At 55.5% G+C, this 13721-nt stretch overlaps 2 protein-coding genes across 3 annotated transcripts; both read right to left on the bottom strand.

Moving 5' to 3' along the window:
• Positions 1–3534: 3534 nt before the first annotated feature.
• On the bottom strand, positions 3535–8224 carry LOC101911030 (zona pellucida sperm-binding protein 3-like). The gene is made up of 9 exons (XM_055818414.1): positions 7108–8224; positions 6123–6241; positions 5945–6048; positions 5542–5719; positions 5329–5449; positions 4840–4931; positions 4515–4657; positions 4151–4240; positions 3535–4059 (listed from the first exon to the last, which is right to left on the bottom strand). Exons 1-9 carry the CDS (start codon positions 7501–7503, stop codon positions 3950–3952), a joined length of 1353 nt encoding a protein of 450 aa, XP_055674389.1. The 5' UTR covers positions 7504–8224; the 3' UTR covers positions 3535–3949.
• Positions 8225–8358: 134 nt separating this feature from the next.
• On the bottom strand, positions 8359–13490 carry LOC101910853 (protein PML-like). 2 transcript variants are annotated; one of them, XM_055818401.1, is made up of 4 exons: positions 13347–13490; positions 12216–12685; positions 10694–11271; positions 8359–9469 (listed from the first exon to the last, which is right to left on the bottom strand). In XM_055818401.1, exons 1-4 carry the CDS (start codon positions 13365–13367, stop codon positions 8646–8648), a joined length of 1893 nt encoding a protein of 630 aa, XP_055674376.1. In that variant the 5' UTR covers positions 13368–13490; the 3' UTR covers positions 8359–8645. The 2 variants fall into 2 exon arrangements, 1 of the variants encoding a protein (XP_055674376.1); XR_008749753.1 differs by having other exon boundaries at positions 9332–9469; positions 9559–11271.
• Positions 13491–13721: the final 231 nt, after the last annotated feature.

Genomic DNA, 13721 nt, shown 5'->3' with positions numbered 1-13721 from the left:
CCTGCCTTCTTCCAGCAAATCCCAGCACAGAGAGCTGCAGCTGCTCCTCCAGCCTTTATATCCACTTTGGAGCAGGAGCCGTCCGCCCCTGGTCTCCCATTTGGGGACCAATGGCACCCAAAGGCCAGCCCTCATAGGTGCAGGGAGAGGGGAGGCACAACCCCGTCATTCCCGGGGTGTGGGGACCCCCTGTTCCTGGGCTGCCCAAGGCAAAAGAAAACATCCTTGTCAGCCTCTTTGGGGAAGGTTGTTTATAAAACTCAGCAGAAGCCGGAGACGGGGAGACTGGTGCAAAGAGACTTGTTTAGGTTATAAGGTGATAAGGGGCTTTTCAAGGCTGCTGGGGAGGTGACAGCGGCAGGGAGCACAGGATCCATGATCCCAATCCGGGTGCTTCCCATCCCCTCCATGGGGACCATCCCTGCCCGGCGCCATTGTTTCCCCTGGGACTTTGGTTTTCCGCTCAGATGCTGATGTGCTGGGGCAGCTGGGGAGCCCACGCACTCACAGCTCCAGCCTGAATGGGGACTTTACACATCCCCCTGCTCCTCAGCAGGGCCGGGATGGGGACTTTCAGGCAGCAGCAGCTGATGGAGAACCCTCACCCCTGACACGAGTGTGGGTGTTCTCAGCCTGGGCCAAACCAGCCCTGCTTCAGCCTCGGCAGCGAGGGCATTAGCTGCAGCACTACAACCTCTCTTTTTTGTCTCTCCTGCCCTTCTCCAGCTCTTTCCGTTGTGTTTGTTTTGTTGCATTCAAGGAAACAGGCTCAGGGTATAAGAAGCTGAAGGCAAAGCACTCACTCCACCCGTGCCGCAGCACCCCGGTTTGTATCCCACCCCCCACAAGCAGGGCTGGGCATTGCCTGGCTTGTCACAGCTGGAGAACAGGGAAAGCTGCTTAAAAATAAACCAGACATGTTTTCAAGCCTCGGTATTGGAGTTTCTGTCCCTTCTTTTGAACACTTTTCCCCTACCAGGGCTCTGCAAGCATCCCATAGACTCCATACATGGGGTGCTCCATTTTATACCCCAAATCCCTCTCTATTTTTTGAGATACCCCTGGCAAGCTCTAGGGACAGTAGAAAGCCTCTGGTTTGGATGTTCAAGCTGGAGAAGCTGTGCCATTTCTGGGAAAATGAAAAGAAACAGAAAGTTTTGGGGCAGGTGTTGGCCAGCCTGCTCCTAGCAGGAATCACACCAGGTTTGGGGCTGGGACTAGCTTGTGCCTGACAACAACCCCAAAAACCACCCATGTAAAGCTTTATGGGCCAGCAAAAAACCTTCTGCCTTTCCCCCAGGAGCCAATTCCCCATCCCTGCTGCTGTCAGCAAGTCCAGGACTTCTCCTCCATGTTTAAAATACCTTGAGGCTGGCACTTGTGTGGAAATGCCAGGGATTCCAGCATACCGAGCCCAGTGCATGCGTCAGGGAAGATAACACCAGCCCATGATGCTGAATCAGTAAATAAGCAGCTGACCCCCTCCTGGGGGAAAGAACATCACTGCTTGGCTGGGTCCTTGGCTGCAAGGACCACAGGCGATGCCTGGTCTCACCCCATAGCGCCGGAGCTCAGGAGCCAGCTCTGGGGTTAGGTTGTGGGTCTCTGGGTACCAGGGCTTGATCCCAGCAGGAGAGTAAATCCCTCTCACGGGTCACACACCCAGACTCAGGGCAGAGGTGTTTCTCTATGAAAAAGGGGAGTTCTGCTCCCAGCTTAGCCCTTGCCAGGACCAGCTGTCCATCTTTATTCCAAGCACAGCACATTGGCTATGGACCAGCACAGTTGGGAAAAAGCATGAGTTTTTTTTTTGGAGGAGGCAGAGATCAGAAAGGCCCAGGGCACCGGACAAGCACAAACCCCAGTGTTTTTCTCTTTCGTACAATGGGGGGGACTTATAACAAGAAGTTTTAAGGAAAAATGAGATGTGCTTTCAAGTAAAAAACCTCTCATCAGATGGCACAGTCAAGCCTCATTGGAGCCAGGGATGCTGCCCAGGAAAGGGCAGGGGCTGCCAGAGCAGGATGGCTGCTTGGGAAATCCAGTGTTTCCCCATCCCCCAGCTCCCTTACAGACCAGATTTGGCCGATGTCTCCCTTCCTGGAGGCAGCAGAAGTATTTTGGCTGAATAGCTGCAGGCCAGCTGTGCTGAGTGGCATGGAGAAGGGTTTTCATTGGAGAGACAGTGCCAGCTCAGAACACATGTGCCAAGGGATGGTCAGGGTACTGGGCATCTAGAAAAGATGCTGATCAAGAAGAAATCAGTTATGCAAAGATTTAACACATCAACACAACTCCCAGTCTGGGAGGTTCAGGCTGAGCGAGGAAATACTTCTTCTCCGAAGGGTTGTGCAGCCCTAGGATTGGGGGAATCTTCCCCCACAGCCATTGCCATCCTCAGCCAGGCCAGCACCAGGCTGACACATCTAGTGTTGCACTGGAGACCTTCTGAGACCCCTTCCGTGCACATTTCCATGGCCCTTCCTCTCCCTTCTGCCCCAAAACCATGTAGCTCACAGCTCCCAGGGGATAGTGAAGACTTCTCCCAGCTATTCCCCTTAGAAGCTCCTACATCCCACCTTGCTGCAAAACATTCCCAGCAACAAACAGGTTATATGGATGAGAAAATAAGCTGCACTGACCACTGCAGCCTAAACTCAGTGTGCAGCTCCCTGACCCAAGCCAAAACTAATTTTTAGTTATGAGGGAGGGCCTCAAAATTTGCATTTAGAGCTGTGAGCAGCCAAACTGACAGCAAAGGAAGGGTTGAGACAGTAGTTTAGGTGACCTGAACTCCCAAGTCCAGCTTGGCACCTTGTACCAAAGGAACCTCTGTGCAAGGCAACATCTATCAAAGGACACCTGGCTGAGGGTCTTCAGGGTGCTGGATGACACCCAAAGATGAGACACCACTTTCCTGCCCCCCACAGCCAAGAGCACTGCCCCAGCTCCCCTGGAGCAGGCAAAGAGGTTGCTAAAGTCCTCCTGCTCCCTGTAAAACCAGCTCAAGAGACAGCCACGCGGCAAGCAAGCCCCAGCGCCTCACATGTCTGTTTTCCATGAACCCAGCCACCTGAATTAGCTCTGAAAACAAACACTGCATCCCAAGATGTTCAGTTCACCCAGTTCCCACCACTGCCTAAAGCGGGAACCTCTCCCAGCTACTGTGAGCAGCAGGACTCTGCTTTGGCAAGATGTTTGTGCCCCATTACAGCTACACTGCTAAGCAGAAGAGCCCAAATTTTCACAGCACTGGGAGGGGGGGGAAAAAGTGCAAGTGTGACTCCGACATATCAGAAAGTCCCTTTCTGAAGAGGGGGCAGCAAGAGTAGAAATTCCAGCGCCTGCCCCAAGGACTGTTTACACATAGTTATGTGTAACAGGCCTTGGCTGAAATGTATAAACAGTCCTTGGGGCAGGCGCTGGAATTCCTGCCTGTCCCAGAAAGAGTCCAACCCACCAGCCCTCAAGTCATGCTCCCTTCCTCACCCAGCAAAGCCTGATTTCTCTCCCAGAAACAGCTTTAGACAGGAGGAGAATGATCAAAGTTTTATTAAACTCTTAGCTTATTGAGTAAGGAGTTACCAGTATGGAGCAGACCCGAGTAGCTCCACAGAAAGGTAAAAGGTTTTGGGGCTAAACACAACTCCAAGCTTCTACAGACAAGAAAACAGAGCATCTGGGTGGCTATTTTTCCCGCATCACTTCCCAGCTGGGTGCTCAGGGAGGAGTTCATGGGGGTGCAAGACTGTACAAAGCTCTGCTGAGGACAGGGCTTCAGCATAATGAGGTATCTAAACTGGGTTTAGGGAGGCAAAGAGGCACAGGTACAAGTTAGCATGAAGATTAGTATTTGTCTACCTCTAGGAAGACTTGTCTCCCCACCAAGCCTCACAGTCCTCCCATTTATTCTCTTCTTGGACAGACTAGAAAAGTTGAAGCCAGTGACTTAGACAGGGTTGCTGGCTTTCCAGCAGACAGCCAGAGCTCCCAGGACACCGATGATCAGGATGGCCAACCCAGCAACCGCAGCCAGCCCCAACACCATCCACAAGTGACCTGCATGTAGGAAGGAGAAGTAAAGGGGTGGTTATGGGCCAGAGCCAGGACCTGCCACACAAGCCATCCACCTTCCCTGGGTTCACCCTACCTGGGGAAGGCTTCCTCCTAACTGGGTGGTCCTGCCAGCTGTGGATGAAGAGAGGTCCAACCACAACATCTGCTTCTTTCATCACAGAATCTGAAAGGGAGGACCTTTGAACACTCAAGCTTATTTGAACACCTAGCTCTCCCAAGTCCTGGACTAGCACTGAGGAGCCAACAGGTAGTAAGGCAGCTCCAGGCACCCAGCTCTGAGCAAGTGACCATGATCACAGAATGGTTTGGGTTGGCAGAGACCTTTAAAGATCATCTAGTTCCAACCTCCCTGCCATGGGCCAGGACACCTTCTGCTAGACCAGGTTGCACAAAGCTCCATCCATGATGGTGACAGAGCCCAAAGGGCACAGACATACCGAGCTGGGAGGGCAGCTCTCTCCGGACGCGTCCTCCTTGCCATTGTGAGGGAGCATAGAGCCTCCTGGAGTGCCTGGCTGAGCCACAGCTCCTCAGCTCACAGCAGGAGCAGACATCCCTGGTGCCTTCCACAGGAGTCCAGCTAGAAGACAGCCTGGTGAGCAGCCCACCCTATGGCAGGAACCCCTCACGTGCTTTGAGATGTCCTAGAAGAGGCCAAAAGCCACCCACCCAGATGGCCAGCCCCACCTTCCTAGAAGGTGACACACCAAATGCAAAGCCCAAGCCCCTCACCCCCAGGCAAGCTGCTGTTCAAACACTCACAGGCTGCTGGCTTTGTTGAAGGAGCAAGCCTTGTTCAGAGGGTCTGGAGCTTGGTCAGCCAGGGAGACCTTCATGTGGCAGGTGATGTAGATCTGGGGAGGCCCGGCAGAACAGAGGGTTAGGCTGTCCTTCACCTTCATGGCTTTCCTGTGCACCGTGAAGGTGGTCTCCAATGGGACTACCAGCTCCCCAGGGCAACTCAAGCCCCTCCATTTCCTTCAAACCCCTTAACATTCAGCTATTGAAGGTGATCAGGAGGGCTTGTCCTGGCCAGTGTCAGTACTGGTCTCCAAGGAAGATCCTTGGCTCAGAGGGCCATGACACAGAACCAGTAATACAGCGTGACCTCATTCCTACGTTGCTAGGAGGCAGTTGCCTTGGGAATGTAACTCTAGACAAAAAAACCACATGAACTTTCTTAACCTTAACAGAGCGAGGCTATAACTCCATTTAAGACAAGAGAATCCACTTGCTTTAGAAAGGATTTACCAGATTGCGGGAGTCTCCTGCAAACTTGAATGCATCTACTGCAAACTGAAGCACATCTTGCCTGGGTCTTGGGGATATAAAAGTTGAGGTCACATCATCCAGTTGCCCATCCACCAGGCACCTAGACGAAAGCGAAGGCCAGCAGGATCTCACTGTCAGATATCAATAACATGCAGAAAGGCACCCCTAAGCAAGGGCACAGCCAGCTCTTACCCACTGAAGTCAATGAAAGCATACTGGGGAGAGGAGCTCCTGTCCGGGGTCAGGGTAGCCACACAATTGTCCACAAAGAGCCTCAGAGGTGCATGGTTCTCAGTGTTGACACCAGCTTGGAAGTGGAGGACCTCTCCCAACCGAAATATGGTGGAGACTCTCTCAGCACTCCAGTCATCTGGAAGGAGAGAGGTCAGCAGGTACTCATGAATGGGAAGCCAGCTTGTCCTTCACTGCTTCCACCCAGGGAAGCCCAACAGGTCCAAGGGCACTCCCCAGAACTGTACCAAATCCCAGCTGCTCCAGAAGCCCTGGGGCAACACCAGCACCACCTGTGCATCTAGTGGAAGCACGGCCAGCCCAGGGTGCCCTGCACCAGGGACAACCCTGACCCACAACCTACCATTCATGAGGTGCAGGGAGAAGGACAGCTTCTCCTCAGAAGAGAGGGTGGAGTGGAAGGGTGCCCAGGTGGGCTTCACACCATAGCTGCTCACATTGTCCCTCCTGGGGAGAGATGCCCATAGTTAAATTCTGGGGCAGGAGGGGGGTTTGCTCCGTATCCCTGCACATCAGCTCACCTTGGGTAATGGCACTCAATTGGAACCATGGCAGGGCTGGTGCGGATGATGACAGGGTTGCCAGCAGAAACTGGATTGTAATTTAAGCTCGTGCTGTACACTAGAGCATCAGGGGTCACCTGGGGAAAGACAAGACACATTACCCAGTCATTAAGAGCCCTGTTCTTTCAGCCACACACAGAGCAGCACATTTAAGCCTGGACACAGAGTGCTGAGATATTTCTTCTGGCCATCAGCATCTGTAGTGGAGACAGGGGAGCGGTGCTCAGCCTGCTGCAGGGATGCTCAGGACTAGGAAGCTGCTCCAGCCTTTCCCAGGACTGCCTCTGCTCAGCCGAGCTGCGCACAGAGGTGTTCAAGCTAATTATTTTTTTTTTCTTCTAGTTCCTGTACCCCAGAACAACAGACAAGAAGGTCTGCCCTCCAGGACAGAGGATGACTTCTGCTCAGGGGGATTTAATGAAGATATCTGCTGGCTGGAGTATGGCGGTGGGGGGGTCACTTGCTCACCCTCCTGAGCCCAAGCCTGTCCTAGGGGAGAGATCACTTCAAATTTCAGTTCTCTGTGACAGGCAGCTTCACACTACACCCCAGCAGCAGTAGGAGCACTCGGGTGCCTCCCGAGGTGAGCATCCACTGCTGGCTTGGTGCAGCGGCTCCCAGCATCAGCTCCTCTGGGCTCCACCCTGGAGGTGGCAGCACCAGCTTAAGTAGTCCTGGAAGATTTAGATACTTTTGTATTCATCAGGAAAAAATTTCTCTGCCTCTTGCCTACCCTTCCCGCCTCACACAACCCCCAGCAAAGCTCCTGCTGCCCCTGAAAAGCAGACTGAGATGTTCAGCCTCCAGGGAAGGCTTAGGAGCCTTTCCCTGAGCCCAACTACACCGCGACACCCTGCCAGTCAGCACCCCAAGGCACCAAGGTGCAAGCCAAGAGGCAGCCCCCCCCCCAGGAATGCTGCCCCCCCCCCCCCCCAGGCCTTACCTTAAGGGTGCTGCCACACTCGTGCAGTCCAGCCACGAAGGTCACGGTGCCCTCAGCAGCACTCGGGGCCACAGGCAGGCAGCCAGCCGAGCCCAGGGTCAGCTCCACAGCCCTGACCAGCCGCCCCGTACCAAAGAGGTCCCTGTGCACCGTGACCACCACCTGCGCCTCCTGGCACTGCACAGCCACGGGGTGCAGTGGGGCCACAGCCTGGAGCTGGGACACATCCACCCATGCCCAGGGCTGGGAGAAAGCACGGGGCTGTCCCAAGGAAAGATCCCCTCCATACCGCCATAGCTCTGCCTCCCCTCTAAAGAAGCCCCAGGGGTTGTAAGAAACAACCTCCCCAAAAACCCAGCAGAAAAGAGCAAACCCCAGGCTGCTTCCAGACTTCATCCTGCCTACCAGGGTCCAGCACAAGGAGCAACTGCTGCCCAGGGACCTTTTATAGCCCACATCTCCCACAGCTGCTCCTAACCCAGGTGAGCGGCACACTTCCCATAAAGGCAGTTGGCAACAGCTGAGAGCACTCAGTTCCCTGGGGAACCCATCCTGGTGGGCTCTAATGAGCTAACGAGGTGCTGGACTGGGTCCCTTGGGAGGTCTCCCTCTGGGAGAGGTGATGAGTTTGATGTGCAGCCAACTGCTTTTTTTCCTCCTGTTTAAGGTACCAGCCAGCTCTGTAAGATCCAGAGATGTGTCCCACCTCCAGACCATATGTCCCACCTCTAGATCATGGGGCCCTTCTGCAGCTGGGGGATGGTGTGGAGGTGACACTTTCCCAAGGAACCTACTCTTCATGTGCTCAAACTTGTCCTTGTCCCCAGCTCCTCAAAGGTGCTGATGGTTCTCATGGAGCTGCTCACATCAAGGGCAACGGGGCATTTCCAGGGTGCAGGGGACTCTTCACTACCAAGCAAAAGCTGATTTTTTTTTGAGGAAGAAGCGGAAACTTAAATTCGAATCAGGATAAAAGGAAAAGGGAGGTTCGTGGAGGAGATCCCCATGGGTTGGCCTGAACCACATCCCTGGTCCTGCAGGACCAGACTCTGCATGGTGGCATCCACACTGACATGGTCACCCCTGTTTCCTTGTGTTTCCTTGTGCTTCCTGGGATTTCAGCAAAAGGGCGGAAAATGCTTGTGCACACATGGCTGTTTAACCGTTTCCTGAACAGGAACCAGTTTCCTGAACAGCCACCAGCTTCCTGGGCAGGAGTGGTGCTGAAATGACTGGCAGTAAAATAATTAATAGAATAATCATTATCAGTGATAATATTAAAGCTATTAGGTATTATACATAATCATTATTCTTACAAATTATTAGAATTATTAGACCTGGGGCAAAATGGTCCTCATGGTGGGTAGTCCATCCCTTCCTGGGATGATGCAGCAGCAGGTTGTCTCCTCCATGGTCCCCAGAAGGAGTGGACTGGGGCAGGCTGACCCAGCTGAATCACCCTGCAAGTCCTCCACTGGGACCTTTAAAGGGGTTTCCAAGTGGCTGCAGTCCAGGCAAATGTTCTGGTTTGCAGACCCTCACTTCTTCCTCTGCTTCTGAAGTCTGGTGCTGGGCTTCCCACCACGCTTGCCCCTGGTGGGGTGCCTTGATTTGGGGCATTCTCCCTTGGAGGCTGGGCTGGGGGTCTTTGAGTGTGTTGGGCTGGCAGGGGGGGAAGCAGAATGGGGTCTGCTGGGGGAAGGGGCCGTGGCAGCTGCTGGGACCAGCCGTTCATGCTTCTGCAGAGTGCTGGGAGGGAATAACTCCATCATGTTGGAGGGCAGCAATGGCCAGTCATCTGTGGTAGGGGGGTCCCATGTGCTGGCCGTGGGCTGCAGCAAGGGTCCCACAGCAGAGGCAATGGTGGCCAGGGAGTGGGACATGGCTTGGACCTCCTGGGTCATGGACACCAGGTGCTTGTTTGCCTTGTGCTGAGATTGCAGGAGGCGATCGCTGATCTTCAGGAACTTGTCCACCTGCTGCATGTTGGACCTGGCCCAGCCACCAAAACCTTCCTGCAGGGAGGCCAGAGAGTCCTGAATGCTCCTGAGAAGAGACACAGTGTTGCCGTGGGCTGATCCCGAGTCTTCCTCTGCTTCTTCATCCCTCTGCATCAGAAGGGCTGGAGGAGTGGGTTGGGTGAGGGGCATATCCCCTTCCTGGCCTGGACACATGTCTCCTCTGCCACCAGATGGGTCTGACGCAGGGACACAGGGCTGGCGGTGGGCAGGCAGCCCCATGGGGAGACCTCCATGTGGTTGGCACTGCTCCCTGGGAGGCTCAAGGTCATGGATCAGGGTGATCTCATCCTCAGATGGGGAGTCATGCTGGGGAGCAGAGGTACCTGTTGTGGGGAGGGGGGCTGAAGGAAACAGAAGGGAAGAATCAGGGCTCAGAGGGTCCTCCCAGCCTTGGTGCGGTGGAGAGGGGAGATGGGGGGACAATACTTACCATGTGATGGAGATGGAAGGTGTGGGGTGGGAGGCAGCTCCTCTCCAGGAAACCCCAAGCTCCATCCAGGGCATCACCCCTACCCCTTGGGCTCTTCTATGGATCATCCATAGCCCATGAGCTTGCCCTGGGGAGCTCAGTGGTGGATGGCCACATAGGGCCAAGGAGAACACTGGTCATAGCCCAGATCTGAACACAGCAGCAGGGGGACGGAGCAGAAGACCCCATAAAGCCTCTTCCTCCCATTTCTTCCCCCCCTCCCCTATTTTCTGGAAGGACACTACCACCTTCTGACCAAACCTGTCCCTGCACGCAGCACAGATGCCAAGGCCTTCACCATTGCCAAACCACCACCATCTCCACCACGGTGCTTCTGCTGAAGAGCTGGGAGAAGACCTGGGCAAACCTAGCAGTGGTCATGGACCTCTTGCCATCGCTGTCGGGGAGTGCTCTGGGGGAAGTGCTCTGGGGGAACGTCTCACCTTCCCGGTTGGGTAGCCGTCCCAAGTCCCAAGGCGGTAAACAACAACCAGAAAGGGGAATTGCCCCAGGCGGTTGTGGACAAAGGCGCTGAGCAAAGACAAACTGACTAGAGATGTGAGGAGCAGAAGTGGTCAGTGAGTGGCAGGACACTAAGGCCTGGAGGATGGTTATGACCCCTGAGGGACCGGCACATGTCACCCACACAAACATTTCTCAGAGAGGATGTGTGGTTGATCCAACCCTTCCACCTGCTTCCTCCTTGTGAACACCAGCCTCAGCAAGCCCCTGATCCACGCGCCCCATCTCCAGGTGCCACTCACCTCCTCTGTCTTTCAACCCATGGCATGGCTCCATCCCAAGTGATTCACCATGTTCCCTCCCAGCACCACTGCGTTTGGGGGACCGCTGTACCCCACAAGGGCATGAGACAAGCATTGCTTTGGGAACGATGGACACAGCAACACCCAGCCATCCTTGGGGGAGGTTGGAGTGTGCTCACCACATGAGCAAATGCTGGAGGCACAGGTCCATCAAGTCACCATGTGGAAGGAGACCTCAACCTCGTGGAGAACATGGTCTAACCAGGGATATAACCTTCAACTCTCTTTTCAGTCCCCCCTTCCCCAGCCCACCTGGCAAAGTGCCTCCTCACCTGGGTGCCCCGTGACACGCTCCACCAGCGCCTGCAGCCTGGCTCTGCACTCAGCGAGGTTCCTGGGCTGTGCTCGGTCCCCAGCCGCTGGCAGCTGCAGTCGCTGCAGCTCCTCCAGCGAGCCCTTGATGAAGGGCTGCATGTCCATCACCTCCTGCTCTGTGGCATAGAGCCTCATCTTCTCCACCAGCTGCTCGCCTGCCTCCATCCGCTGCAGCACCCCTTCCACACGCTGCAGCTCCCTCATCAGCTCCCGCCGGCCCTGCTCCTGCCGCGCCTCCACCAGCCCCAGCAGCTCCTCTTCCTCCCGTCGGATCAGCCGCACCAGCTGCTCCACGCGCTGCTGGATCAGCTCCCGCATCTCCCGCTCTGCCTCCTCCAGCCGGGCGGCCTCATCCTGCAGCGCCACGTAGGTGGCCTCAAAGCCACTTCTCTTCTGCCTCAGCTCCTGGCTGATGGTGCCCAGCTCCTCCTGCCTGCGCTGGGTCTCACTGCGGATGTCGCAGAAGGAGGCATGCTGGCTGTCCAGCAGCGCGCAGATGCAGCACATAGGCTTGCAGCACTTCTTGCAGTAGATGCTGTAAGGCCAAGCACAAGTAAAGCGGTAATTTAGACCATGCACTTTGCAATTCATTCATTTATCAAATTGCAAATTAGTTCATTCATTGAATTTAAGTCACCACCAAGTTTGGGACGGGCATTTGGTTTTATACTCTCCCAACTGCAAAAAAACACATTGGTTCACTGTCTCCATGGGGTTTCTGCTCATCTGCTGGGCTGGTGAAAGTCACTGTCGTGACTGTGCAAATGTTATGGTAGACACTTCTCCATGTACCACACGGGCAGTGAAGAAATGAGCTCTCTGCCCTTCTATGAGCGCCTCTTGGGGTTATGTATAAAAACATAAGACCAAAGAGTACCTTATCTCCATAAGATGCCTAAGGCAAGAATATAACAAGTGGGGAGTGGAGAACATCATCTCTCATGTAAGTCTTGGTAGCCCTGGCAAGTGGTGGGCCAGGAACATCAGGGACAACCAGGGAGGGGTTGCATCTGGGCCATCGTGGCTAGCAGCAGTGCTGGCCTCCATGGATGATGTTGCCTCTTCCCCTCTTTCTTGGACTTACCCAGTTAAATCTTGTCCTGCATTGCACCCATGTTATTCCCCAAATCCTCTCCAAGATGGTCTAGTACCATCAGCAAAACACTCTGCTGCCTATCACAGCAAGGTCTTCTTCTTGCTAAGCTCCATCAACCTCACCCTCCTTACCCCAGCAAGGAGAACTCCATGCACTCCTCTCCCTCGTTCTACCCTCTCCTGTCATCACCTCAAACCTGGCTTCATCCAAACCCTCCCTCCATGCCCTAGAGCCCACCAGTCACTACTTCCCACCCATCTTCTGCATGACATGGTGCCAATCAGGGCAGTGGAGAACATGCTGTTCAGTACCATCATGAACGAGGACAAAGATATTTGTGACAAGAAACCACACGCATTGGAGACAGACCTCCTTAGACCTACCTTACAGTTTGGTTCTTGTGGGTCGGGTTGGAGCAGGACAAGTTACCAGTCCTTCTGGTAGCCTTGAGGAAGTCCTTAGCAGACCCTGCCCTGATGTCAATCACCCTCTTGGCTTCATGGCTTTCCCTCTTCAGGTAGTGCTGGTGGGCCTCAAAGCACTGGGTGCAGAGAAACTCCTGGCACTCGGAGCACCAGAACTCACCGGCTCTCTTGCAGTTGTTGCAGAAGAAGTCAGCTCCATCCATGATCTTCTTGTAGACCTTGAGCCTGGCCTGCAGGTTGATGAAGAGCAGGTTGTCCATGACGCTGGCCTGCAGGATGGCCGTGCAGCACTTGGGGCACTGCCTGACAGGCTTGTTTTTGCTCAGGCAACTGAGGCAAAAGGTGTGGAGGCAGGTGAGGAGCTTGAGGTTGGGCGATTCCTGCTGGCAGCCCTCGCAGAAGATGAACTGGAAGTCATCCTCTAGGAGCTTGTGGAGGGAGGAACAGAGGAAGAGGAATGAGTGCTGGGGTGTGTTTTTAAGAGCTTCTGAAATGACATCTTGGAGGGGGAGGTGACCTGCAAACCCTACTTGGAGCAACCAGTTCCCACCAGTGATACTCAGGCCCCATAAGCAGGGCAGCTATGGCCCGTGCAGCGTGGTCAGGTGGGACGGTGGTCAGGTAGGACGGATGGGGCCCTGCTGAGCGTATCCCTTTCTAGCAAAGAGGGAACAAGATGGTCCCCCGGCTATGGGGCTAGGGAGGGCTGCAGGGGGCAGCGCAGAGGATGGGGCACAGGAAGCTTCTAAAGACCCCAGGATGACAGCCTGGCAGGGTGGGGGCCATGACCCAGCCATGCGCCGCCCCCCCCCTCGCTCAGCCCATCCCTCTGGCCTCCAGCCTTCCTCCCTCCTGTATCTGTGCTTTTGCAGGGCTTGGGGTGGGGTGGCTGCATTGGGGACCATCTCTCCTCTCCCTGCCACCCACCAACCCGAGGAGGTGGGGAACACCCCAAAACTCTTAACCCCATCGCGCCCCCCCCCCCCCCAAAAAAAAAAAAGGGCCACGCCTTGGGACCGGGGACTTCCTGGTGGCCCGGACCCCCCCTCCCAGGGCCGGAGCCCACCGCCCGCACCCCCCAGCGCTCACCCGGGAGCCGCTGCCGGCCATGGCGGGGCGGGCAGGGCAGGGCCCCACGGACCCCCCTCGAGCCCCCCTGCCCGCGCTGCCGCCGGCACTTTCGGTTTCTTCGGTGCTGCCGTTGACTCCTCCTTCGGGGGGGGGGGGGGGGGGGGGGGGCGCGCTGCGCAGAGCCCGCTCCCAGCCCCGGTTACACCCCCAGCTCCTCCCGGCCATCCAGCAGCGAGGAAACTGGGAGGAGACCCCAAGAACAGCCCCCCCCCCCCAAAAAAAAAAACACCAAAGGCATTTCCCCAAGGAAGAGCATCTCCCAGGACATGTATTGCAGGGCGCAGTGCCCTGCCCGGCTCCGGGGGGGCTGTGCAAGGGGTCTCTGCTGCTGCG

Source organism: Falco peregrinus, chromosome 1 (assembly GCF_023634155.1).
Source record: "Falco peregrinus isolate bFalPer1 chromosome 1, bFalPer1.pri, whole genome shotgun sequence".
Lineage (NCBI taxonomy): Eukaryota > Metazoa > Chordata > Aves > Falconiformes > Falconidae > Falco > Falco peregrinus.
The sequence above is the reverse complement of the archived record's forward strand: the minus strand, read 5'-3'. Positions and strand labels throughout refer to the sequence as shown.

What these genes read in the sequence shown, in the direction of transcription:
- LOC101911030 (XM_055818414.1), bottom strand. Translation starts at nt 7,503, where the DNA reads ATGAAGTCTGGAAGCAGCCTGGGGTTTGCTCTTTTCTGCTGGGTTTTT. An exon ending in CTCCCTGCACCTCATGAATG is followed by an intron (nt 5,720 to 5,944) that starts GTAGGTTGTGGG and finishes CTCTCCTTCCAG; the next exon opens with ATGACTGGAGTGCTGAGAGA. An exon ending in CAGGAGACTCCCGCAATCTG is followed by an intron (nt 4,932 to 5,328) that starts GTAAATCCTTTC and finishes GGGCCTCCCCAG; the next exon opens with ATCTACATCACCTGCCACAT.
- LOC101910853 (XM_055818401.1), bottom strand. Translation starts at nt 13,367, where the DNA reads ATGGCCGGCAGCGGCTCCCGG. An exon ending in TGGCCGGCAGCGGCTCCCGG is followed by an intron (nt 12,686 to 13,346) that starts GTGAGCGCTGGG and finishes TCCCTCCACAAG; the next exon opens with CTCCTAGAGGATGACTTCCA. An exon ending in CACAAGAACCAAACTGTAAG is followed by an intron (nt 11,272 to 12,215) that starts GTAGGTCTAAGG and finishes TTGGCCTTACAG; the next exon opens with CATCTACTGCAAGAAGTGCT.